Source organism: Rattus norvegicus, chromosome 2 (assembly GCF_021556685.1).
Source record: "Rattus norvegicus strain SHRSP/BbbUtx chromosome 2, alternate assembly SHRSP_T2T, whole genome shotgun sequence".
Lineage (NCBI taxonomy): Eukaryota > Metazoa > Chordata > Mammalia > Rodentia > Muridae > Rattus > Rattus norvegicus.
The window spans coordinates 135,584,880-135,610,081 of NC_141535.1; the positions used below are offsets into that span (position 1 = coordinate 135,584,880).

General features: G+C 40.1%; 1 protein-coding gene and 1 pseudogene across 10 annotated transcripts in view; one reads left to right on the forward strand and one right to left on the reverse strand.

Moving 5' to 3' along the window:
• Positions 1 to 25,202, reverse strand: part of Slc7a11 (solute carrier family 7 member 11) — a 219,643-nt gene that overhangs the window by 33,197 nt on the left and 161,244 nt on the right. For 2 of the 9 annotated variants that reach the window (XM_087622510.1, XM_087622673.1), the window contains exon 12: positions 7,654 to 9,928. The exons of 2 other annotated variants lie outside the window; for them this stretch is intronic. In XM_087622510.1, the coding sequence (XP_087478636.1) occupies positions 9,846 to 9,928 (83 nt within the window). In that variant the 3' untranslated portion in view covers positions 7,654 to 9,845. Of the gene's footprint in view, positions 1 to 7,653; positions 9,929 to 22,980; positions 24,400 to 25,202 lie in introns of those variants that run through there. 5 more of the 9 variants (XM_087622509.1, XM_087622671.1, XM_087622610.1 and 2 more) reach the window with 5 other exon arrangements.
• On the forward strand, positions 762 to 3,600 carry Adrm1-ps1 (ADRM1 26S proteasome ubiquitin receptor, pseudogene 1; annotated as a pseudogene). The gene is made up of 2 exons (XR_015672814.1): positions 762 to 2,126; positions 2,748 to 3,600. The product of XR_015672814.1 is annotated as an ADRM1 26S proteasome ubiquitin receptor, pseudogene 1, transcript variant X2 (transcript).

The window sequence follows — 25,202 nt, forward strand, 5'->3', positions numbered from 1 at the left end:
TGTATTTCCTTCTGTGTTGTGTCTCTACATCGTGGATGGTCTACATATCGACTCATGAAGTCACACACATATTCCTGATATTCCAGACACCTCAACAACGTGCAACTTTTCAACCTATTCATAAAATGACTCCTAAAGACATATTGTTACATCAACCCTCTTCAGAGAAGCTTGCTCTTTAAGTGGATGGTAATTAACATAGAGACCCACAATTAAACCACAAAATAGAATTTGGAGCACCCAGTCCCAATGGCGTGTCTTTATCAAATTTCTGACCTTAAGACCTCAGGCATCTATGTGGAAGAGGAGGCAGCAAGACTATAAGATGGATGGATGTGGTGGATGACTTAGAAATGTCTTCCAGACACAACAGCTGATACACATATAAATTCACAGTCACTGTGGCAGCACCATAGGATCTGCACAGGTTCAAACTAGACCAAGTCCCAGCACTGAGAAGGGAAGGGGTGGCGCTGCAGTCTCACCCCAACCAAAAAGATATTTGCAATTGATGCCTGATGGGAATGGAAAAATCCATTTTCTTCAAATGAATGTAAGTGGGTTTATCAGCCATACTCCAGGGCAAGCCCCATGTGCAGAAGGAGTTGTACAACACAAAACAGACTCCATACTTTATTTGGGGTTTGTTTTGTGTTTTGGGGGAGGGGCATTGCATGATTTTGTTTGAGTATTTTTGTTTCGTTTTATTGGATTTTTGTCTTGCTTTTCATTTTTGTTTCATTTTTGTTTTTGTTGTGAGAGACAGAATATGAAGTTGGGTGGGTAATAAGCTGGGAAGAGTCTGGAAGGATTTGTGGGAAAGAAAATGCTCACAGCGTAGTGCATGGAAAAATGTTTAAATATAAAAAAGACTGACATTATTAACATTGATTGAAAGTACCTTGTTAATTCTCTAAAGGATAAAGGAATCAGATACACTTGTGTTTATTCAAATCTCTTATCTACATTTTTATTAATTTTTTTTACAATTTATGTGTTGAAGCAGACTTCCATTATGTATATCCCTGACTGACCTGGAACTCACTCAGTGCATGGGATTGCTATAACCTCCCTACAGCTGAAATTAAAAGCATGAGCCACTTCATGGGGCTTTTTATCTACTTTTAATTGTGTTGTCTGTTTGTCACTGTCACTGTCTTTATATAATCTAGATATAAATTCTTTGTTATGCACATGATTTGTAAATATATTTTCTTGAGTTTTCTTCCCAATTTCTTACTGACACCATTTGAAGTATAAATTTTAACTTTTTATTAAATCTGAACTATCATTGATTTTTTTGTTGTTTGTGATTTTGGTTTCATTTAAAATATGAATTAAGAGTCACAGACATTTATCTCTATGTTTTTTTAAACAGTTTTATAGTTTTAGCTAACATATTTAGATTCCTGGTCCTTTTGTAAGTTTGTCCATAGCATGAAGAATCAGACAAAATTTATTCTTTTGTATGTGATTTCAGAATCCTTTAGTGGATTAGTTTACAGACCTTCCCACATCCCCACTGAATCAAGTGTCTAGATTTTGGATTCTAAGTACCACGAAATTATAGAATGTAACCCATCATGCAATGACCTGTGCACTTCGCTGCAGTACCAAATGTCGTCAGAGAATCAGACTTTCTCATCAGCTTGCTCAGCTGTGGGGCAGAAGAAGAAAACATCAGAATGGGGCTTACAACCTATTAGGAATCAAAGTTTAAAACTGGAGTCAGGCCGGTGAGGCCTGGCATATGTCAGGAAGGAGGAGCAAGCCCGGAAGGAACCCCGGCTTAGGAGAGTATGAGCACAGCCAGGAGGATGACTTCAAACTCCCTATTCCCAAGCCTGGTGCCTGGCTAGGGGATCCTCTACCCCATATTCGGTGGTGTTCTGTGGAGGACAAATGTCATTAAAAGGAACTAGGGCCACCGCAGGTAAACCCAAGGGGGCTCATATACATCTAGCAGACGAATGACCCCCTTCACTTCTGTTGGGAAGACAGGACCTCGGGCACCGTGGAGGATAACTTGATTATCTTTCCCAATGACTGTGTGTTCAAGCTGGCGCCTCAGTGCCCCAGTGGGAGGGGCTACGTGCTCAAGTTTAAGGCGGAGTCCAAGCAGCTCTTTTTTTTTTTTTTTTTTTTTTTTTTTTTTTATTAACTTGAGTATTTCTTATATACATTTCGAGTGTTATTCCCTTTCCCGGTTTCCGGGCAAACATCCCCCTCCCCCCTCCCCTTCCTTATGGGTGTTCCCCTCCCAACCCTCCCACCATTGCCGCCCTCCCCCCATAGACTAGTTCACTGGGGGTTCGGTCTTAGCAGGACCCAGGGCTTCCCCTTCCACTGGTGCTCTTTCTAGGATATTCATTGCTACCTATGGGGTCAGAGTCCAGGGTCAGTCCATGTATAGTCTTTAGGTAGTGGCTTAGTCCCTGGAAGCTCTGGTTGCTTGGCATTGTTGTACTTTTGGGGTCTCGAGCCCCTTCAAGCTCTTCCAGTTCTTTCTCTGATTCCTTCAATAGGGGACCTATTCTCAGTTCAGTGTTTGCTGCTGGCATTCGCCTCTGTATTTGCTGTATTCTGGCTGTGTCTCTCAGGAGCGATCTACATCCGGCTCCTGTCGGTCTGCACTTCTTTGCTTCATCCATCTAGTCCAATTGGGTGGCTGTATATGTATGGGCCAAATGTGGGGCAGGCTCTGAATGGGTGTTCCTTCAGTCTCTGTTTTAATCTTTGCCTCTCCCTTTTTTTTATGCAGGAGCCCAAAATTAACCAAGATGGAGTCCAATGCTGGAAAATCAACCAGTGTCTGAACAAAATACCTCCATGCCTGAGGCACTGGGAGCAAGCGGGAGTGGTGGTCCAAGCTTTCAGCACTGGGCATTGAGGGTGACCTGCAGAGCCTGTTGGGGAACATGAGTCATGCAACCTATAGGACCAACCTACCTCAGAGGACTCTATGGACATGGGGCCCTCACTGGGTCAGGCCTGGCCAACTTGCTGGGAAGCATGGGACCTCTGGCAAGAAGTTCTTCATCCAGCTCCTGGAGCCATCACCATCACCCCATTCTCCAACACCACTTCTGCTTGTGCCGCCCCAGCATCTTCTGCCCCAGCAGCTTCTTAGGCAGCCACCCAAGTCCTGCACCCAGTTCGTGGCCTCAGAGCACTCTGTCCACTATGAATGCACCAGCAGGACCAGGAGGGAGCCACCATGCTGACACCAGAGATCGTTGCTCCCATCCGTGCCAATGCAGATGTTCAGGAGCACCTGTTGTCCTACCTGCCCTCTGGAAATTCTCCACCTTAGAATACAGATGAGCTCAAGAACACATTGACCTCACCCCAGTTTCTACCAGGTCTTGTACACGTTCAGAGCGGCCTAGGCCTCAGGATAGCTCAGCCCTCTAATGTGCCACTTCCGCCTTCCAGCAGAGGATGTAGAGACCACCAACAAAGGTGATGTGGACCAAAGTCATGCAGAACAATACCAAATCAGACCCAAAAAAAAAGCTAAACCAAAGAGAAGAAAGACAAAGAGAAGAAGATAGGAATTTAGATAAAATTATTCACTGTCCTTCAAGTTGGAATTCATAGTTGTATGATTCTGTGTCGTGCCCGCCTCAGCCGGCAAGGAAGACACAACACGGTCAGATTCTTCTCAACAGCCTTTATTGCCAGGACCACCTCTTTGCTGATATGGGGACCTCGAGAGGCAAAAGCGATTGCCTTATATACACAGCAGGCTGAAGCTATGCTAATTGTCCTTCAGGGATTGGCGGAGCATGAATCGCCTCATTAGCATAGTACCGCCCCGGCCAGGCTGATGCCAGGTGCAAAACCCGCTCATGCGCAGTACTGCTGTGTACCACAGGAGGGCGACGGATCACCTCATTATCCTACAGCTGCCCTGACATGGGGACAAGCCTGCGCATGTGCGATAAGTTGTTTACACAGACAGGACTGGATGTCGGCGCCATCTTTCTTTTACCACGCCGCTCTCTACAATTCTGTAGTGGCAATTGTGATTTATTACACACCTTTCTTGACACACATCACTAATGAAGTCCTTTCTTATACTTGAAGACAAGACAAACATACAAAAAACCCTGAAGTCAGACTCTTTATTACAACAATTGTAAGCCATATCACTAACTTGAATCTTATATTTAGCATATAGAAAGACCTTTTAAGATGTGGTTTAAAAAAAGACAGTCCAATTTAAGTATGGTAGGAAGATATCATAATAGATGTGTTTGCAAGAAGACAGACGAGTACCCCAAGAACACTTGAGAATATGTTTAGCATCATTAGCCTCAAGGCAAATGAACTTCAACACTGATCCAGTCTAACTTGATAGCCTCCAGAATGACAGCTTCGGGTTTTAAGAAAGGGCAGATAACAGCAAGTCTTGATGATGGGATGGAAGAATCCCAGTCAACATACATCACTGTGGTTGTACAACAGTTATATTGCAGAGTAGGTTGGGGGTCTGCAGAAAGTAAAACATGAACATGACCATCAAGTTGCACACTTTTAAGTATAGAGCTGAGAGAAGTGAAAATATGTGTGCACACAAAAAACGTGTGCATGAGCACCAAGAAGTGAAAAGTAATAGAAGCCCCCATCAGCTGAGTGATAAACAAAACCTATCTACAGCGTTAAATATCTTTCAGCAAGAGAAAGGCCTGTTTCAGTAATACAAGCCATGATGAGAGTAAATGATGACATTTTCATGCTATAAATGAATCCACTTAGAAAAGGCCAAATGTTACATGGTTCCATTTCTGCTGAATGTCCAGAAAAGCCAAGCACAGGCAGGTATTGGTACATAATTACCTAGTATTAGAACAAAGAAGGCAGACATGGCTCCCATGATGTTTAATGCAGAACAATGACTCTCACTGACATTGGAGACATTGTGGTTTATCACAAATCATGAGGTTGATTCTCCTTCCGGCATCAAGGGAAAAACAGTTTATCTTATTCTGGTATGTTAATATAATTATCATATAGAGTAATTACATGGAGTGAAAATAACTTGAAGAACATAAATTTCATCACAAGACAGATGAGCTTTGGATATTTCAGTCTTTCCTGTGTAACGGGCTGAGTCAGGCTTACATTGCTTCTTCTCAGGAATGTCCTACTTTTAATAATTCTCCTGCCATTTTATTTAAGACTTTTGATTGGAAAATCCGGCCTCATCTTTTGAGGCTCTGAGAGTAACGTTCATACTTTTTTCCTCTCAGAAACAAGGCAGTGATATAAGTAAGTCTGGACAAATCATGTCTAATGGCTATGGCTCCCACAAGAATGATTGATTATCCTGATAGGTTAGCTTACCTATTTTTGTGTTTTATAAAAAAAAAAGAAAGAGCAAAAGATATGTTTGATAGAGCCAGGCAGAGTGAGGAGGGATAGGGTGCTTCTGAGGGCCTATGCTGAAGCATGCCTTCCTCTGAGGTACCAGCCATCATACAATGGGTATAATGTAGAATAGAGTTTATTTAGAGCATGGGAAGGGGAGTTAGGAAGTGAGTAGACACACACACACACACACACGAGGGGGAGAGAGAGAGAGAGAGAGAGAGAGAGAGAGAGAGAGAGAGAGAGAGGCAGACAGACAGAGATAGAGAGGGACAGAGACAGAGATAGAGACAGAGAGGGAGAAGGGGTCAGGGAAAGGAGAGGGCAGAGAAGGCAAGAGAGGAAGAGTGCAAGAAGAGGGCAATTGTAAGCTGTTGCCAGTAACTGCTGAGACAAGCCTAAAAGGAATGCTAACATTCCTCCATTTTGGTTTAATTTTTAAAATGGAAAAATTAGAAAGAGGCATTGGTGAAGCAGGGATAGGGTCTTCAAGATCTTTAGTAACTTCTTGCTGATTTTGGGGTGGTAGTGGTGACTTGTCTCTGGGACACCTAAGGAAATGAGGATAGGGATGGGGATCCAGTCTTCAGAGAGCTGTCTGTCTCCTTGCTGTCCAGGGTCTATGGAAACATCTGTGAGTAGGAAGGGACAGGTCCAGTAGAAGTGTTGGTGTCTTGTGAGAGCAGATTGGAGCATCTATGTGTTTCTTCTCTAGAGCTGTCCTGGATGTGGATTTTGAGTAAATGCCTGGACTTGAGAAAATGCTGAAATACACACACACACACACACACACACACACACACACACACACACACACATTTCAGGTAGAGAATAAATTTAAGTACATTTGGAAGAAAACAATTTTAGGTGTACATTTGAAAATACATTTAAAGCCCTTAGGTCTTGGTGGTTGGGGTGAGAGAAGTCCCAATGTCAGAACAGAAAACAGGAGAGAAACACCATCCTCTTAACGATGTAGCAGGTAGGAACTTAGGCTGTCAATTGGCAGGTATACTTATCCAGATGGAGACCGTTTGGTCCACGAGAGGTAGATATCAGTTTGCTTCCTGGACCTTATAAGTTTATAAAAGAGATAAAATGGTTAACAGCATGAACATTCTTTAAGATGAGCTTAGGGAACACAAAAAACGTTTTGTGAAGCAGAAGAAGCAAGAAGGGATATATATATATATATATATATATATATATAGAGAGAGAGAGAGAGAGAGATAGTAAAATTAGAAACATTTTTAAGTTTACATTTCAAAGATAATTAAAGGAAACTTGACCTTGTAAATATGATAGTTGATCACATAGGTTTAATATGAGAAACACCTTAAATTTATAGTTAAAAGACAATCAAAGGAAACTTAAAATTTGAACTTGTGATTATAAAAGCTGGATTGTATAGTGGAATGTGATTAATGATAGGAGAGTGGCATAACCAGGGAAGGAAATATGAAGAATTTAGTCACTGGAAAATGATTTTATATAAGGAATTAGAAGGTTACCTCTGTGAAAGTTTAACCTTGAACTTGTGTGTCCTTTATCGTGAAGCCTGTGAGTAAGGCAATCCTGTCTGCCTTTTTGCTGAGTGATCTGGTAGTCTTAACTAGTTAGCAAATTGACTAATGAGAAAATAAGGTGGCAGATTACCTTGAGGTAAGGAGCTAGGTCTGTCAAGTTATCAGGTAGCTTAGCTGTCAATATAGTCAGAAGTCCAGGAAGAATATATTATCATCTAGGAATCATATATTAATTAATATGACAGAGGTTGGTTTATAGTCTGCTGTCTAAACAGTCCCTGTGGTCTCCATTGTAACTTGGGTAGAGTTAGTCTGGCCCTCAGGCCCAGGAGATGAGAGGCTTTTTTTTCCTGTGGAGTAAGAACTTGGGAGGAATGACTCACCTTGACTTAGGCAATCTGAGACATTTAACTCTCTGTATCCTCTGTTTGCCCACAGCATAGGCCAAGCCGTGGCAGCAGGCAAGGCAATGGAGCAGTGTTTCTCAGTGGTTATCACGCCATAATCCAGGAAGAATCTTGTCACTATGCCCATATCTTCTCAGAGACCTTGGGTGGTAAACTGGCAGGATTTGGGAGTCTCTGTCTAGCATAATAAGCTTAAACACTTAACAGCAGATTTCAGACAAGGTTGAGAGCCAGTGTCTATTAAACGTATCTGAGTTAGACAACCTGTGCTTGTTTGCTTTTGAATGTATCTAGCAAATAAAAAGTACATTGTAACTTAATAGTAGTAGCAAAAACAAGGCTAAATTCATATTTAAGACAGTGATCTTTACCTTTTATTGTTTAAAAATCATTATTTACCAAAGCTGGATAAAACAAAAACATTATTTTAATTGGAAAGTGTCTTTGGAGACCTTACATCAAGATGTACTCCTAAAGGCAGCAAAGTGGGGACTACCCATAACAAACATGGAGGATGGTCCTGGGACTGCCCTTAGTTATGATGGTGCTGAAGCAGCAGATACCCCTGGAGGAAAGTCACGTGTTATTTTATGTTGGAATGGCAGAAGCGGCTATGTATCAGCAGAGAAAAACAGATAAAGAGGCACAGATAAGGAAGCAAATGGACACCTTTTGTCTGGTGGACACGAGGTCTCTCTGGTCACCTCAAGCAGCCTTTGTTACTATGCAGGAAGCATCAGGTTTGGGCTGCACAGGTGTTTGGCAGTGAGCAGTGGTAGCAGTACTAGTGAGGGAGGGAGTGGAGACAGGGAAGGGCCCAGAGCACCAGGTGACAGGGCAGAGCAGGCAGGGGCACAAGCAGCAGCTTGGCACAAGAGAATACTGGGCAGGGAGTGAGAGAGTGAGGGGCGGGGCAGAATTAAGGGGAACCAGGAGCAGAGAAGGGAGCAATGAATAAGGAGTGAGTTGTAAAAAGTTTTTTGTTGTTGTTTTGTTTGTTTGTTTTTAAAGTGCCATTAAGTAGCCATGTAGTCATTGCTCTGTGGATAATGGGGCCAAATTTAACTTGTGAATTTGGAAGTTTTTTAGACCCTGAGGTAGCTCAGTAGCCTGGGAGTTTCTTCAAAAACATACCCTTCTAGGTGAGAGTAGAAACTATCAGTTTGTCCACTTTTGTGCCCCAAGGACAAATTCATTCTCTAGAAATGACAGCCAAGCCATCTCACCCAAAGGAAAATGTCCTAGAATGAAGGGTCTGCAAAAAAGCCAGTCATGAAGACTGAATTCCTCCATCCTCAAGGACTCTAGGGTGGCTGGGAGCTCAACAACCATTGCCCTGAGTTGTTGCTGATTTGACAATAGGACTAGCCAAGGAGAGAGAGGTCTGATGGCTGGAAAGTTCTTGTGACAGCAGGAGATGTGAACCTGCAAGTTTCTACTTAGAAAGAAAGAAAGAAAGAAAGAAAGAAAGAAAGAAAGAAAGAAAGAAAGAAAGAAAGAAAGAAAGAAAGGAAGGAAGGAAGGAAGGAAGGAAGGAAGGAAGGAAGAAAGGAAGGAAGGAATAAAGGAAGGAAGGAAGGAAGAACCAAGGATATGTTTGATATATACAGGTATGGTGAGGTGGGAGGGGATGCCTCTGCAGGCCCATGGTGAGGCATCCCATGAGGTATCAGCCATACAACAGGTATAGTGTAGAATAGAGTTTATTCAGGGCATGGAAAGGGGATTTGGGGAGGGAATAGAGACAGAGAGACACAGACAGAGGGGGTGGTAGGAGAAGAGAAAAGAAGGGGCCGGATTAGGAACACATGGAGAGAGAGAGGTATGGAGAATGGGGAGAGAGGAGAAAAGGACTCAGGGTGAGGAGAGGGCAGAGAGAATAAGAGAGTAAGAGAGTGAGGAGAGGACAAACAGCCCCTTTTATTGTAAGCCAGGACCACCTGGTTGTTGCCAAGTAACTGCTGGGCAAAGCCTAGAAGGAATGATAACACCTAAAAAGTGTATTTTAGGGACATAACCAAGGTTATTCTTAATATAAAAAGTACAGGGATAAAGATAGAACAGGGACTGAAGGACTGAGCAACCAATGACTGTCCCAACTTAAAAGCCACCCCATGGGAAAAAGCCAACCCCGACACTATTAAGGATACTCTACTATGCTTGCAGCCAGGATCCTAGCACAAATGTCATCTGAGAGGTTTCATTCAGCAGGAACACAAATGCAAAGATCTACAGCAAAACATTAGGCAGACCTCAGGCAGTCTTATAGAAGAGGGAGTCGGAAGGGTCATGAACACCACAAGAAGACCTATGGAGTCAACTAACCTGTAGCCATGGGGGTTCACAAAGATTGAATCATCAACCAAAGAGCATGTGTGGACCAGACCTAGGCCCCCCCGCCCCCACACACACACATCCGTAGCAGATGTGCAGCTTGGTCTTCATGTGGCTTCCCCAACAGTTGAGTCAAGGGCGGTCTCTCAGACTATGTTGCTTGTCTTTGGCTCCCTCTCCCCTAGCTAGGCTGCCTTGTCTGTCCTCAGTAGGGAAGGATGTGCTTAGTCCTGATGAAACTTGAAGTGCCATGGTGGGTTGGTATCCAGTGGGGATGTCTCCCCTTCTCTGAAAAGGAGAAGGGGAATGAGAAAAGTAGAGTGAGAGGATGGGACTGGGAGGATGGAGGAGAGATGTGATCAGGATGCAAAGTGAAAAAAAATTAATGAAGAAATAAGTTTAATCATTTTGTAAAGAATTCTTTTTTAAAGGTCCAAAAGACAGCTCATCAGGTAAAGGTATTTGCCCTCAAGCCTGCTGACTAGAGACTCATCTCTAAAGCAGGTATAATGGATGGAGAGACCTAACTCCTAAAAGTGGTCCTTTCCATATCTGCACTTTGACTTCCATGTCATAGCTTGCACATACACTAAATAAATACATGTTTTAATAACAAAATGAAGACATTTCCTTCAGACTAAACTAATAGCACCTACTTTTAGAATAAAGAGAGAAGACATTACCCCAATAAAACAGAGCAATGACACTCCCAGGATGACCTTGCCACCACCAATGGGATAACTGACTTTAACTGAAGACATTGTGGTATTAATTTAGGCCAAATAATGGTCTTCTTTTCCTGTGTCTTAGTTGCCTCTGTTTGAAAGTGCAGAAGATGAAGGTGGTCATTGTTGTTAGTGGTATTGATGGAAATAAAGAAAGGTAAGTACTGGACTTTCAGAGTATTGTGCAAAACTAACGTAGCATTGATGTGGCTGTCTTCATTGTCTCAGCCGGTAGTTACAATGTAGCACATCTCAAGTTTATGTGAATGCAAAGTGCAGCCTATGAGGCATTTGGGCATAAAAAAATCAAAGTAAAGGTTCCATATGTAAATCTCCTTATATTATATCTGTGAACAATAGCTGGTTTTCTCTCTTTATTGCTTTATTTCGCTTCCAGGGGCTTCTACATTCTTATTTATTCTCACTACAAAAACAAAGATAACATCACAGGAATAACAATTCCCCATGCCGAAAATTAAATGGAGTGTCAAAAAATTTAGCACAATATCAATACTCAAAATATTAGCCAGAACATTTCACTGTACTAAAAATAAGTCATGTAACAAAACTATTGTTAAATTTTAAGACCATGGAAGTGTCTAGCAGAATACGTCTGTTTTTCTACAGATGTAAAATAAAAGGTATGAGATGAGGAACTCTCAGGGGTAGACCGGAAGGGAACAAAATCTGGAGTGTACAAACAAACAAACAAACAAAGTGTAGTTTAAATTCTTTCCCTTTTGCTAGCTTAATACGTATATTTCTTATATGCTCTTTACTGATCTAACATCTATGCTATTTGAGAATTTTTATTCTTTACATCAATTTCATAGACTGTTTCTAAAACCTGCTTGCTTATCAGCAGTTGACAAACGCCTGCTTATAGCTAAGAATGAAACTGTCAGATTATGTAATACAGAGAATCAATCTTCTTTTCTTCAAAAACCAATCTTTCAGAAGCTAGTTAATAAGGGGACACATACTATAGCAGATTATGTCTATGTGTCATAGAGAGACCTACTTGTCTACGTAAATCCGATAAGGATGCCTTGTCTTTCATCATTGAGCCTAAGTCATAATCAGCTCAGAAATCACAGATAGTGCCAATATTAGGGTTGCTCATTGATTGTCTCAAGTATAGTTAGTTGAATTCTGATAAACAAAGTTTTGTTAAATCTTTTTACATCTGCAACCAAACTCAGTAATACTCAGAGCCCATACATTTATTTACATCAATCTTTTGTTGTAAACCTACCAAATTGAATAATATATGACTTAAAAAAACAAATACCCATTCTTCCTTTAGGGGAAAGAGCACAATTTTTAACAGAGCAGTTCCTGAGGGTCTAATGACTTCCTCCTTTTTCTCTTCAGTCCTAGCACCATCACAGTGAGATCTGACTTAATACAAGAGCTTATTCCGTTAGACAAAATCCATAGCCAGAAATACTTCATGAACTTGATTCATTTTTTAATTAACTTAACCTTACACCAAGACTCCTGTTACTCGTGACTACAAAGACTTCTCTTACCTATAAATTTTTAACCAGCTATATCTTCTTAATTATGACCCCATTAATTGATTGCATGAATCATTTATTTGCATTTATTCAACTTGCAAAAATCAAGTTTTGATCTCTTTTGAAAGCTATACTTAGAGAACAGATTAAGGCCGAAGAAACATATTGTTGATGTTATCAATGTGACTCTTCTGGTGATGAAGATGTCTGGTGATGGTATGACTTGGTCTTTGTTCTTATTGTTAAAACTATTTTTGAGATTATGCTTTTAAATAAGTGTATAGGAATATGTGTGAGACAAACATTGAATCAACAATTCTTGAGATAAATAATCTCACTTTCTTATGCAAGAAAATAGACTGGATAAGCCAATTTTCTTATTCTCTGTATACAAAGTCCTCAATTGAAAAGTGTTGATAAATCTTGCTTTTGGGAGAGTGGAGCTGGCTGGAATAGTCTACTGGAACCATTAAATATTTAAATATCTCATTTATTTTGAAGTATGTACTAAAAGATTCCAGTCTCCATGTGGGATATTAAAATTCTGTTCATTTTTTTTTGTCTTTCCAATTTAAAGTTCACAAAGTCCTCGTCTTCCTCTCATTTAATCAAACAGGCCATCCACTGAAAACAGGCAGATAAAGCGACTAACTTTATCCAGAAAGGAGCTACACTAAGAAATGAGAACTCAAATTCCATTTCTAGCACTGACTGAGGCCCATCTTTTACTTTGTGCACGCAGAGAATTGAAAAGTACAATAAACTTTGACGCTATGCATTTCCTAAACAATACAAAGGAGAACATTAGCGATTCATTTTGATGCTACTTTTCTGTGTTATTGTAAGAATTCTGCCCAAAAACCAGGCTGTCACCTTCAGTGACAACTAATGGCGTTGAAAGACGTCGCTCATTCCAGAAGCCATTTGACAAATGATTATCTGATGAAACAGAAATGTCAGAAAGAAAGCTTCCCACAGAACCTCTGAAGCCCTAAATTTACTTTTCTTAAGTAATTTTAATTCTAGAATACAGAGATAAAGCAGCCATTATCTATAGTTTATGGAAAGCGTGTTTTTTATCTTCCGATTGTTTTATGAGAAAGTAGTCTTTAAAAAGTAAATGTAAGGGCTTCAGAGGAATAGCAGCTCACACACTGTTCTGGCATCCTTCATGCTTGATTACCTGTCAGTCGTGTTTTAACTCTCTGAGTGTCTGCACCCTTTAATCCAGTAGAATAAATCACAAAATGATTTTTCTCTGTGAGACAAAAGGGGCATTACTTGAAATGCTAGCACACTACTGAAATGGTGGGGAAGGCTGACGCAATTATCTAGAAAGTCTATTTATTCCTTTTCACTCCTCTGTACATGAGCAGGAGAGTTATTATTCAGCGCAGTGACTGTCAGAACTGCATCAAGAGAGAGAGATTAGAAAATACTGATTTATAACGAGAATTATGGGTAGCCTAAGCAATTCAGATAAAATTACTTTAAGGCATTCTTTTATTTTCCTCACTTTTAACTCAGTTCTAGTCTTTGCCGTCCATTGTTTTGAGTCATGTGATAATTAGAATAAATATTAAAACGTTTACTGTTTGTGTCTGTCTCCACCCCAAGCACCTAGCTTTGCATTCAGTTGCTGTATCATCTTTGAAGCAAGCAAATTCTAATATGAAGGCATATAAATCATTCCGTTGCATGATAAATGTGCCGTAGAACATTAGGTCTCATGTCCAGGGAGGGAAATGATAGCCCGGGAAGGGTGTCCTGCTCTTACCACATAGCAAGCAGTGAGAGCTGGAAGTGCTTATCTGGTTCTTTTTATCTCTCCAATATAAGTTAAGTTTGCCTGCTTCCTCTGAAACACTAACCTAATTATTAAGCATTTTATTAATTTCTTTCAATACACAGGCCAAGTGGAAAACATTACAGATTGGAATCCATGTGAGCAGAGTGGCACTCAAATCTGCTAAAACATATATCATATTTTATTCTAATCACTGACGGATCCTTTTCATTTCAGGCTATTAGCTTTTAGGTACAGAATAATTTCTTAGCACTGCAGTGCCATATTGCAAATCTGCCTGGTTTGGATCGAAAATCCAATGTATTTTATGTTTTCCTTTGTGTAATCTAACAAGAGACCAGCAGGGAGGAACAGGTTGCAAGGGTTCATACAATAGACACATGCGTATTTTCTCTACATACTAATTACCACCTAATGTACCAGTCAACGAAAACATGGTGGGGTAAGGGATTGATATACCCGAGGAGTACTTCAGAGATTACAATGTTTAATCCCAGAAGGCAGGAAGCAGTAGTCAAGTGTATTTACTACACTTAGGCAGAACAGTAACTTTGTAAGCCCCTTGGTTACAGCCAAGTCACATTGCCACATGGATATCTTCTGATCTGTTTTGTAAATTACTCCAATTCTTGACATTTATCGTTTACAATGATCTAGATGGAGGCATAGATCCATAAACCAAATTAGAATGACCTTTTCCAACAGTGCAGGGGAGGGGTACTTAAAACCTGCTGGTTAAGCTGTAGTGTAGCTAGTCAACTCACGGTACTCATGAGTCAGCAGCTAGGGGTTTGGAGAGATGGCTCAATGATTAGAAAGCATGGGATGAGGACATCAGTTCAGATCCTAGTAACCAAGTTTAACAAATAAACGAACAAAAAAGCTGGCTGTACCCACATGTTGGCATAGAGACAGAGACTGATAGAGCTTTCTGGCCACCAAATTAACTGCAAGTGGACTTAGAGACTCGCTCTCCAAGAAATGAGACAGACTGTTAAAGAGCAGAATAGTGGACATCCTCCTCTGGTCTTCACATATGTGTGCACAGTCTGGAAACTACACGCAGACACGTGTACGCACTCACTATATACATACACATGTGCATTCAACAGGCATATATTCACAAGAAAATCACTAAATTTGGAATAATTACAGTTAAATAAGAAATGGGGTACATTTACATTTTAAAATACATATGCTAATCCTATGGTTTCCAACTTAGATGCCTAGCAACTACATAAAACCTTTATTAAATGTTTTCTTCTAAAATAAATTTTAATAGCTTAATGTAGAAAACAATGGCTCCCTACTAATAAAAGCATGGCAAAATGTAGTCAAAAGTACCATCAATGTAATTTTTATATAATTAATATAGCTTCCAAGTTAGATAGGAAAAAGAAGGTGCTGCCTATGTCTGTATCTCACAGATACCCATTAGCACTAGGGTGTCACTCACTGGTATATAGGAATGATCAGATCTTAGGCAGGAAAGTGGCTGAATTTAAGATAAATGAACTTTAGACGTCATTCAATCCAAGTCCTGTTAAATTGCATTAAACACTTAAATTGGCAAAAGCCTGGGGCATTTACATATCTAAATAATGTTACCAGAATCAGCATTGAAGACAAGAAAAGAAATCCCTCTATATTTAAAAAAATTGTATGTGGCTACTAATTTTGATCTGATAGCTAGTGTGTTAGACATATTTCCTCCTGACCAGCAAACATGACTTTGCAGTACCTCTAAGCTAAATGACAGGAATCACCTCATTTGCATAGGAACACATCTGTACTTAAAGGGATTTGCCAACCAGACTGATGTTTACACTGCCAAACCCTCTAGATGAGGACACAGGAATGAAGAACAAAGGGATACCTGTTAACTCTGAATTAGTTAGGCAATTCGCTACTCATGGGTCTGACTTGTTTTAAAGTCTGCTACTGCTACGTCTTGTGCTAGGATGAGTGGTATCAGGGAAGGAAAGTGAGGCAGAGATTGATAAACTAAAATAAGAAACCATGGAGTTTAATGTTGTAAGGTAAAGAGAGAGTAAAACATCTTTAGTTCTTTAAAGAGAATCTCTATGTATGTTGGGGACTTGCACTCCCTTGGTCGACATGATAAGAGGCATGAGGAAGTGGGTTCTAGAAGTCATTTGGCTGCATTGTGTTGAGGGAGGTATTCTTGTCTGAACTTGTGGGTTTAAACTCCTATGAGGATCCACATTGGAAATGCATGTTTATGATAGGTTATAGATCTCCTATTCCAGGACTCATAGATCCCCGAGTAGCCATTTCTGCAGAATAGAGATGGAAACAGTCTAAGATTGGATAATGCGGTTCCAATTCTGGCTTTTTGACTCTGCGTCTACACTTCTGTAGAAAGGGTTGATGGAGAGGTTGCGGGGCAGCATTCACAAGATTACAGCCTTTAAGCTTTGCTAATGTTTCTAGTCTTTCCAGCAGAGGGAGTAATAGCCCTATAAAAACAGGAATTTTCAGGGCCCCAAAATACCCAAACCATTCACGGACAAGCCTCACAACCTTAGAAGAAGAATGACAATAACTAAGCACAAATTTTATATTTTTTAGAGAAGCTTGACAATATTACACAAACCCAATTGTTTTAAGTTGCTCCCCCAATGTCTTCAAAAATGTTGCTAAACTCCTGTTCTTACTTATTATAGATTCTGTTAAAATGGCTTCAATGGCACCAGAGTACCTAGAACCACAAACTTGATTTTCATTTTGGTTTTTTGTTACCTTTTTTATTTTTCTGTCACGGATGCTCTGGTAGACAGACTATCGTGGTTTCTAACCATTCTACCTTCACCCTAAAGATAAAACATCTTAATGTCCCACAAGTAGCGTGGCTATCAGAATAGCAGACAGAAGTGCCTGACTTTTGCAATGTTTTGACTATAGTATCCTGAAGCACCATCTTCGACTGGTCAACAGAAAGCTATTGTCCAGCCACACCCATGAAAGCTCTTCTCATTTGTTGTATTTGCATAGTTATGTTTAGGAGCCCTAGTAAGAACATGCTTTGCTCTAATAAATGGTCTGTTGATCAATCACTGAAGAAATAGAAGCACTGGAGGTGCAGACATAGCAGGTATTTGATTGTAAGAGAAAGGGGTGTCAACAGGATTTCAGTCTGTAGTCTCTATGTACTTCATCCTTTCTATCAGATACTGGAGCTTGGAATCCAAAAGTCAGATAGCCAGAATTAAGAGATAGATAGAAAGCAAGAAGGAGAAGAAAACACAGGGACCCACTAACACAAACTAGTGTTGATGAGAAGAAACAGATACCCATAATGCATTGTTCCATGGCCTTCCTAGAAGGTGTGACTACAAAGCTATATTCACTCTTAGACACACACCTACCCTGGGAGTTAGAGGAAAAGAGCAGAGAGAGGTCCCAGGGAAATCTGGAACTCTTCCAAATCTAACTCTGGCCCCACAAAGAACTGAACCAACAGATAACGGGAGAACAAATGGCTGTGCCCGTATTTCTGTCCTATAAACAATTCCAGAAGAATCCTTCTTATGCCTTTGCCACTGGAAACATGTAGAAAAAGTACATAAGGAGATCTATTTACCCTACTTAACCCCATATAACACAGTGGCCACAATCAACCTCCTCCTACATCTATACACATCTTAGGCATCTGTATACATTGCAAAACAAGTCATGGTTGCTCAGCAAGACACCATACCCTGTGTAGAATTTTTAAAATTGAGTTATACTGGAGATACATGTCCAGAAATCAGTTCCCCAAGTTCACATATTTGCTAAAAATAAATTTTGAATGTTAAACCTAGGGAAATCGCTATGAGGACACGCATCAAATGAAGGAATTTTTATTCTGGAAAACCTACTAAATTTTTATAAGAACAGTCCAAATATGAGGCACTTGGGATGCAATCTACTCATCATTGTTTCTGTTGCAAGTCAGGTGAGTAAATACTAGAGATAAGGACATCTCCAAGATTCCTCCTGTGGCAGGGACTCTAAGCCTACAGTAGTCTAAGAACTACAGAATCCTAACCATCACCATTCCTTACTGGTTAAAGCAGAGGCTATATATAAGGAAGAGAAAAGGGCCAAGAACAACCGACCTCATGAGGTCTCGCTCAGAATGTAGAGCATCGCTCTGAGAGAAGTGACCTGCTAGTCCAGCTCCCAAATCTGAAGCAGTTTCTAAGAGGGCACAAGCATGGGGCATCAGAATAGCATATTCTGAAGAGCTTGTGAGAAGAATTAACTTTATTTATAATAAAATATGGAAAGTTAAAAGCAAGGAAAATGTTTTAAAAGACAGGGATTTGGGATAGAACCTATGAACAGGAGCTTGGTTATTCCATCAGAGCCAGAATCTAAGCTGTAGGGCATCAACATACCATAAAAGAGGGAAGGAATAATAAAATCGAGAATTGGTCCACGTATGTAGTTTGAGAAAGAACATGAAAGAAATTCAAAACACTATTTCTTCCATGAAGACCACATCCTTAGGCAGGTGTCCTGCCACCTCTGTTGCTAACTACATTGAAGAATAATGATATATTAGAATTCATTGTTGAGCAATTTCATTTTCTGACCAATGAATTCCCAAGTATGGTAAATTTGGCCTCACACAGTGGAAATAAGTCTGTGACTGTGGGGCAGTGGGTGGTAAGGTCAAGCAGATTCAGAAACCCTGTTAATTTTCATATCTGAGAAAGGTAGGCATTTCATCTACTCCCAACCAAGTTTTCTGTCTGGTGACAAGGCCCACTGCCCCACACATGACTTCCATCCTTGCTCCCCATAGACACTGTGTTCATGTGCTCACAGAGTGAGCCACAACCAAACAAATCCTCCTATTCCTTATTTTAGGGGCATTCTTGGGCATGCACTTACCTAGGACTCCAATATTTCTCAATCCACTGGAACACCCCCCCACACACACACATGCACAAAATAGCTACAGCCTATAAAGCTTTAAATCAATATTCTTTTAAAAAATCTCTTATTTCAAAATTATCGTAAAACTATGTCTACACGCAGACTCCTCCTTGGGTGATTTATTTTTGTGGGGTCCCTGAAGCACAGTAGAGTGGGACTATGGCACTGTAGTAACTACCATCCACATTGAGGAAGTTCCTACATTTTCTTTACTTGGGCAGCTGAATACACTGAGAAGCCCATTAGTCCTCAGGTTGAGGTTGATGAAGAGAAGACATGTCGGGAGCAGAAATTATGGGTGTCCGATCAACATTCTTACTGATTAGTGCCTTGCAGACATGGGCCATTTGATATATCATGCTGGTGCTTGCATCTGACGGTGATTGGCTATGACTGTAATCTGCTCTTAAAACAGTCCAGCTTACATGGCCACATGGCAGACGATAGTCAGGTGTTTGGTTTCTCCTAAGATCTAATAGTAAGTAAAAGCCATTCTCCACAGAGGTCTAAAATTTTTTTCAAAGGAAGGCCTGAAGGCAGGCATGGTAAAATAGGCATTTAATCTCAGGACTTAGGAGGGAGAGAGGCAAAGGTACCTCTGACTTCTAGGTCAGCCTAGTGTACACAGAAAGTTCTAGGGCAGCCAGTGCCATGCAGTGAGATGTCTCAAACGCAAACAAAACCTTAAAAGGCAAGTCAGATTTTGTTGCAGCATCTAACATTTAGTGCTATAAGTCATTTTTAGATTCTGTAAAGATTTCAATAACTTCCCTGTATGCCATTAACATTTCTAACACCTCTGTATTTGTTGCATTCTGTGATAACAGTGACAGATGGCATCATAGCTGGACCTTTTATGGAGTGTTCCATTGTTCTCGGACATCAATTAAGCTCTTAGCCATAAGTAATGGGTCAGAAAAGCATATTATGAGATGTATGCTGCTTTCAAAGTTCAAAGCTGTCAAAGATATTGTTTCTTTTTCTTTGTGGTTGGGTAGATCATACAGAAGTAGCTTGCCCTTCACCTCAAAAGGCATCTCTCAGTATAGTCCTCACCAGTGGGTAGCTGGAAATTTCACCAAGTGAGCAAACCACATTATTGTTTTTTGTGGATTTACTTCTCATCATCTGTCATGTTCCTCACCAATGCATCCACTGGATATGTCCTGTACAGTGAACCCAAACAAGTTTATGCAACTGGTGTAATAGAAAAGGGAGTTGTTTTGTGGAATTGGAAGTGCAGTCAGAAGGTCTAAGAGTAAGTCTGGGAAGGTAGCTCAATTGATGGAGTGCTTTCTTAGCATGCTTGAAGCCCTGAGGTCAGATCCTGTGCTAGCTGGTTTTGTAATGTTCATACAAGCTACAGTGATCTGAAAGGAGGCAACTTTAAGTGAGAAAATGCCTCCATAAGATCCAGCAGTAGGGCATTTTCTTAATTAGTGATTGATGGGGGAGAGTCCTGTCCATGGTGGGTAGTACTATCCTTGGGTTGATGGTCCTAAGTGCTATACAAAAGCAGTTGGAGCAAACCATAGGAGCAAGCCAGTAAGCAACACCCCTGCCTTGCCTCTGTATCAGCTTCCATCTCCAGGTTCCAGCCCTGCTTGAGTTTCTACCCTGACTTCCTTCGGTGATAGACTGTGATATGGAAGTGTAAGCCGAATAAATATTTCCTTCCCTGAATTGGAGGAATTCCCTATATGATCTATCTCTAACTATGGTCTTTCATCACAAAAATAATAACCCTAACTAGAAAAATTCCCAAGCAAACATAAAGTGGGTGTCGTTGTATATACCTGTAACCTTAACACTCTAAATATAGAGGCAGGAGGATCAAACTTCAAGGTCATCTTAGGCTATATGATAGTTATAGGATAGGCTGGGGTACATGAAAGAATGTCTCCCTCTCTCTTCTCTAGATAGATAGATGGATGATAGATAGATAGATAGATAGATAGATAGATAGATAGATAGATAGATAGATAGATAGATAGAAAGATAGATAGATAGAAAGACAGATAGAAAAATAGAAAGATAGACAGATGATACATAGGCAGACAGAGATGATAATATAGAGAGAAGCAGTCTCCGTCTTTTTCAGTGTACAGTAATATCCAAATTACTACACACACACACACACACACCACCTGTGATTATCATTTCAGAGTAGGGAATTGATAGATTCATAAAATAGGAACAAAGCGTTGTGTCTGATTGCTTTTCCAGCTTAAACTACCCTGATTCTTCTGGCTTTTATGCAGCTCAGTAGCCATATGCCGGAGAGCACAGAAGTATTTGATGAGATGCCATCTCAAATAGCATTCTCCATCTCTTTCAACTAACAGCAATTAGCCAAATTACCCAACCCTATTTAGATACAGTGGGAAGCAAATCTCTACATCTAAGAAACATTTTTAGATTCATTTACTTTAAGTTTATGAGTGTTTTGTCAGCATGTATGTTTGTGTATTACATGAATGCAGTACTGACAGAGATCAGAAGGAGTCATCCCCTGGAACTAGATCTGTGGGCGGTCGTGAGGCACATGTTAATGCTGGGAATCCAACCCAGGCAGCAGGAGCAAGAAATACTTTTCTAAAAAGTACTCTTTAAAGCAAAAACTTCTTTGTTTAAAGATTTATTTTTATTTTATGTGCACTCACGTTTTGTCTGCATATATATTTGTGTAAGGGTGTCAGGTCTCCTAGAACTGAAGTTGCGGGCAGATGTGAGCTGTCCTGTCAGTGCTGGGAACTGAACCCAGGTCCTCTGGAAAAGCTGCCAGTGCTCTTAAGCATTGAGACATCTCTCCATCCCTTCAAACCCCTAAACCTTTAAAGTCCCACCGTTCAGCAATCCTTCCAGCAATGTAAAACATTTTCACTTTATCTTCAGTTCATAAAGTTTCTAGAGAAACTTCTATGTTTCACATCTGTTTCTGTTTAAATGATATTTTATTTAGTAAACAGGTTTATTCTTTCATGATAAACATATTGCCCAGGGCATTTCTCCTCCTTCCTGAACAGAGCTTAGCTGACACGTGCATCTTCTCTGTAAGGTCCTCTATAGCCAGATTGTCCACTCATGGTACAGTGCACTAACACCATGATTGGGGGCTGTTTTGAACACTCAACCCAGTCATCAGCACAGAAATGCAAAAATGTGTCACTATGTGAAATGTGAAAAAGGCACGAGTTTACACTGTGACAGCTGGAATAAGACAGAGCATTACCTTGTAAGACAACAGCTGTAAATACAAACATCTACTTTTGTTGTTTTTATGGTTGTTTGTTGTCATTTTGCAAAATTGTATATCCACGAAGGGTGTTAAAGGCACTGCATGATATCCTTTTGGGGTTACACTTTTACAAGATGTAAATTCTTAAATGTAGAATACATGATTAACAGGAGTTGACTGTATTCTTGTTCAGGAAATAGCAAATGTGTACAGCTCTGTGGCCACACTGTTCTGACAATGTTTTTGGCTATGCTGTTCATTATGTTCAATGTACTAAGTCATCGTAAAATCATCAAGGATGTGTTTACCAGAACTGGGTGTGGTGATATCTATCTACTATTGATAGTCTCAGTACTTAGGAGGATGAAGTAGGGGTATCACGAGTTTGAGGCTAGACTGAGCTCAATGCTGAGACTCTGTTAGATCCATATTTTCAAAAATCAATGGGTTTGTTTGCTTTGGTGTTTGGTTTGAATGTGGCTTTTGAATTTTATAGTGCTAGAGACAGAACACACAGTCTGGAGTACTGTGGGCAAGCAATCAAACACTGGACAGCACCCCAGCCTCAATACAAGTTTCAAGGATTGCAAACATCTGGTTACCCAGAGCTGCGTATCAATGGGTATGTGATTAAGAGTGTCTAAAGAAGGCCATTCATAGAAATACTTCCTCTTTGTCTGACTCAGCCTCTTCTTCCAACTCCGCTACTGAAAAGAGTATTATTAATGACATTTACATTTAATCAAATCAAAGATATCATTTCAGAATAAAAGGCGGAAACAAGCATTATTTAGATCCATTCTAGAGCCATTTATGTTACCAAATTAATACCAAGACTTTACTAGAGAAACAGGTGCCAGCTATAGTGTGAGGCAAGCCTCTATCAGAACTTGTAACTACCAGATGGCTCCTGCTTCATCCCCAGTGTCTGAGACATCAGCAAGAATTTCTCTTGGCCTCACCCAACCAGAAATATACTTGGACATTTTAAGGCCATAGTTTATCCCTGTCAAATTGGAAAATTACAAAGCCACCAGAATATCATTAAACACTACTACAAATGGAAAGATATTCATACCAAAGTATGATATCTAGAAGTTCTGGAAAGGCACGAAATTGAGGCAAGTTTATTAAAGTTAAAGGGACTGGGCAGGACAAAATTAGAGCTACTGAAAGGGTTATTAGAGCCCAAAGAAGATACTTCTGGTTCTAACTCAAGCTCCATCTGATCCAAGAAGGGAGCCATGTCTATTATCAAATTAGAGTGTTAGTTAAAATGGTCGGATTAAATACAATGAGTACGTTCCCTTTTACATCTGCTAGTTCATCCTTAAATATCATATTTTCTCCTCAGAATATCAGTATGTCTAGACTTCAAATATATTTCTCATCTACCTGAGCTGTGGGTTATTTCAGGTAAAGGGATGAATCTCTGTACTTTCCCCAGTCTCCTGAAGTTCTAAAACATAATTAGGACACAGGATGCTCTCATCTTACAGAAACCAACCAGACCATTAGCATGACGCAAGATCTTCTATACCATGAGGTAATCATATGCTTATAGTAGTGATTTTACTAGGGAAAGAATCCTACAGATAGGAAAAATTGAGTTAAAGCACTTAGGCCACAGACTCCTTAACATTAAGATCCAGGACATAAGAGATTTGCTGTTAGATAAAGGAACAAAGGCCTTGCCAAATAGCATTACTGAGCATAACGTCATGACCTATTTCTCATTTATCCCAATCTGGTGGCAAGAAAGACCATAGGGTCAGCACAAAACTTAAAACATTAGGATGCAAATAGTATTATCTACAACGTTACAGAACCAAAAGTAATTTAGATACAATACTGAGGAAGACGTCCATCCATAGGAACTGAAAGAGCGCAACACAAATCTGGTTTAATGACTGTAAGGAATGACTATCACTGGAAAGAGAACGAAATAAATTTGACATTCCAAGAGGGAAACGTAACAAATGAGAGTATACTGGAGGCGTTTTTGTCAGAACACTTTATCTGACCTTAATCCTTGACAGTGGACATGATATCCTGTCGTACAGTTTTATGGTTTCATGCTTAGATACAGAAAAACAAAACAAAGCAAAACAATGACGGTTTGCAGGGCTGCATTTGGAGCCACTTAAAAGAATGAGTTATCTATCTCATGAGTACTTTCCATTGAGGATTTTGCCTGCAGATGAGTTAAAAAGAAAACATGGGTGCCACTAAATTTAGAGCTCATCACTCCAACTCTTTGGCTCCATCACTTTGATCAATGTCTACAAATTTGTTTTTATGGCTTTTATAGTCATTAGAGCGATTTGCAAAGCAAAGACACTAGTTTGCAAGTGCTTGTCAATACCCTTCTTCAAACTCATCAACGTGATTTAAAAGTCTTTCCCATCCAAGCTGCCGTGTCTTTCACCTCGTTGGAGCACCTAGCTGCACAGCAAGGACCTGCAAAGGATCATTCGGCAATCTGCTCCTTACACGCCTCTTTCGTAGCCAAATTGCACCTGTGAAGGCAGAGCAGAAATGCTTTGGATTCAGAACAGACAGGCATGGAATGGTTTATGCAATAGCTACAGTGTGTTGCTGTTTTTTAATTAGCATATATATGGATCCCTTTCTTTCATTGCATGTTATTATGGTGGCGGTAATTCAAGAAAAGTATCCTGAGCATTTACACTATGGGGCATTGTGATGATTTATGTCATGGGAATGGCACATAGTGTGCTTTACATCTGCTCCCAAGTTATCCCTGTATTTCATGCTCTCATATCCCTTTTAAGAACTAGAAATATTGTGTTTTAGAGCTTGCCTTTTTTTTGTGGTTGTTGTTACCATTTTCACCTCACTAAGAATCTCTCATTTTTATGTACTCTGCTCCCCACTATAAAACTCAAATCAATTCTACTGAATGGTGGCAATTTTCCCCCTAAAATCTTCTAACAATAATGAATTGTCCACTTAATCCATTCCTGCAAATCAATCGGATGTTTATTATTAAGAAACAACAAGCCGTATTTTCTCCCATTTGGTCAGTAACTAGGCGTACACTCTGCCTCTTAAAAAAATGTCTCGTGAATAATTAACGGATCACTTCTTGAGTAGAGAAACAAAAGGTACATTTGGTGAGTCACCTTTATAATTTCTCTATGCTACCACGTTACTAAATCACAAGGTTCCACTGAAGGAAATCATCGTGCAGATCATGTAGCTTTTCAGATTGCTTTACTTCCTGTTCCTATGCTTATTTGTGACATGACAGAGCAGGGACAATCTTCTTAGACTTCAGAACTCCAGGCTAGGAGGTTTC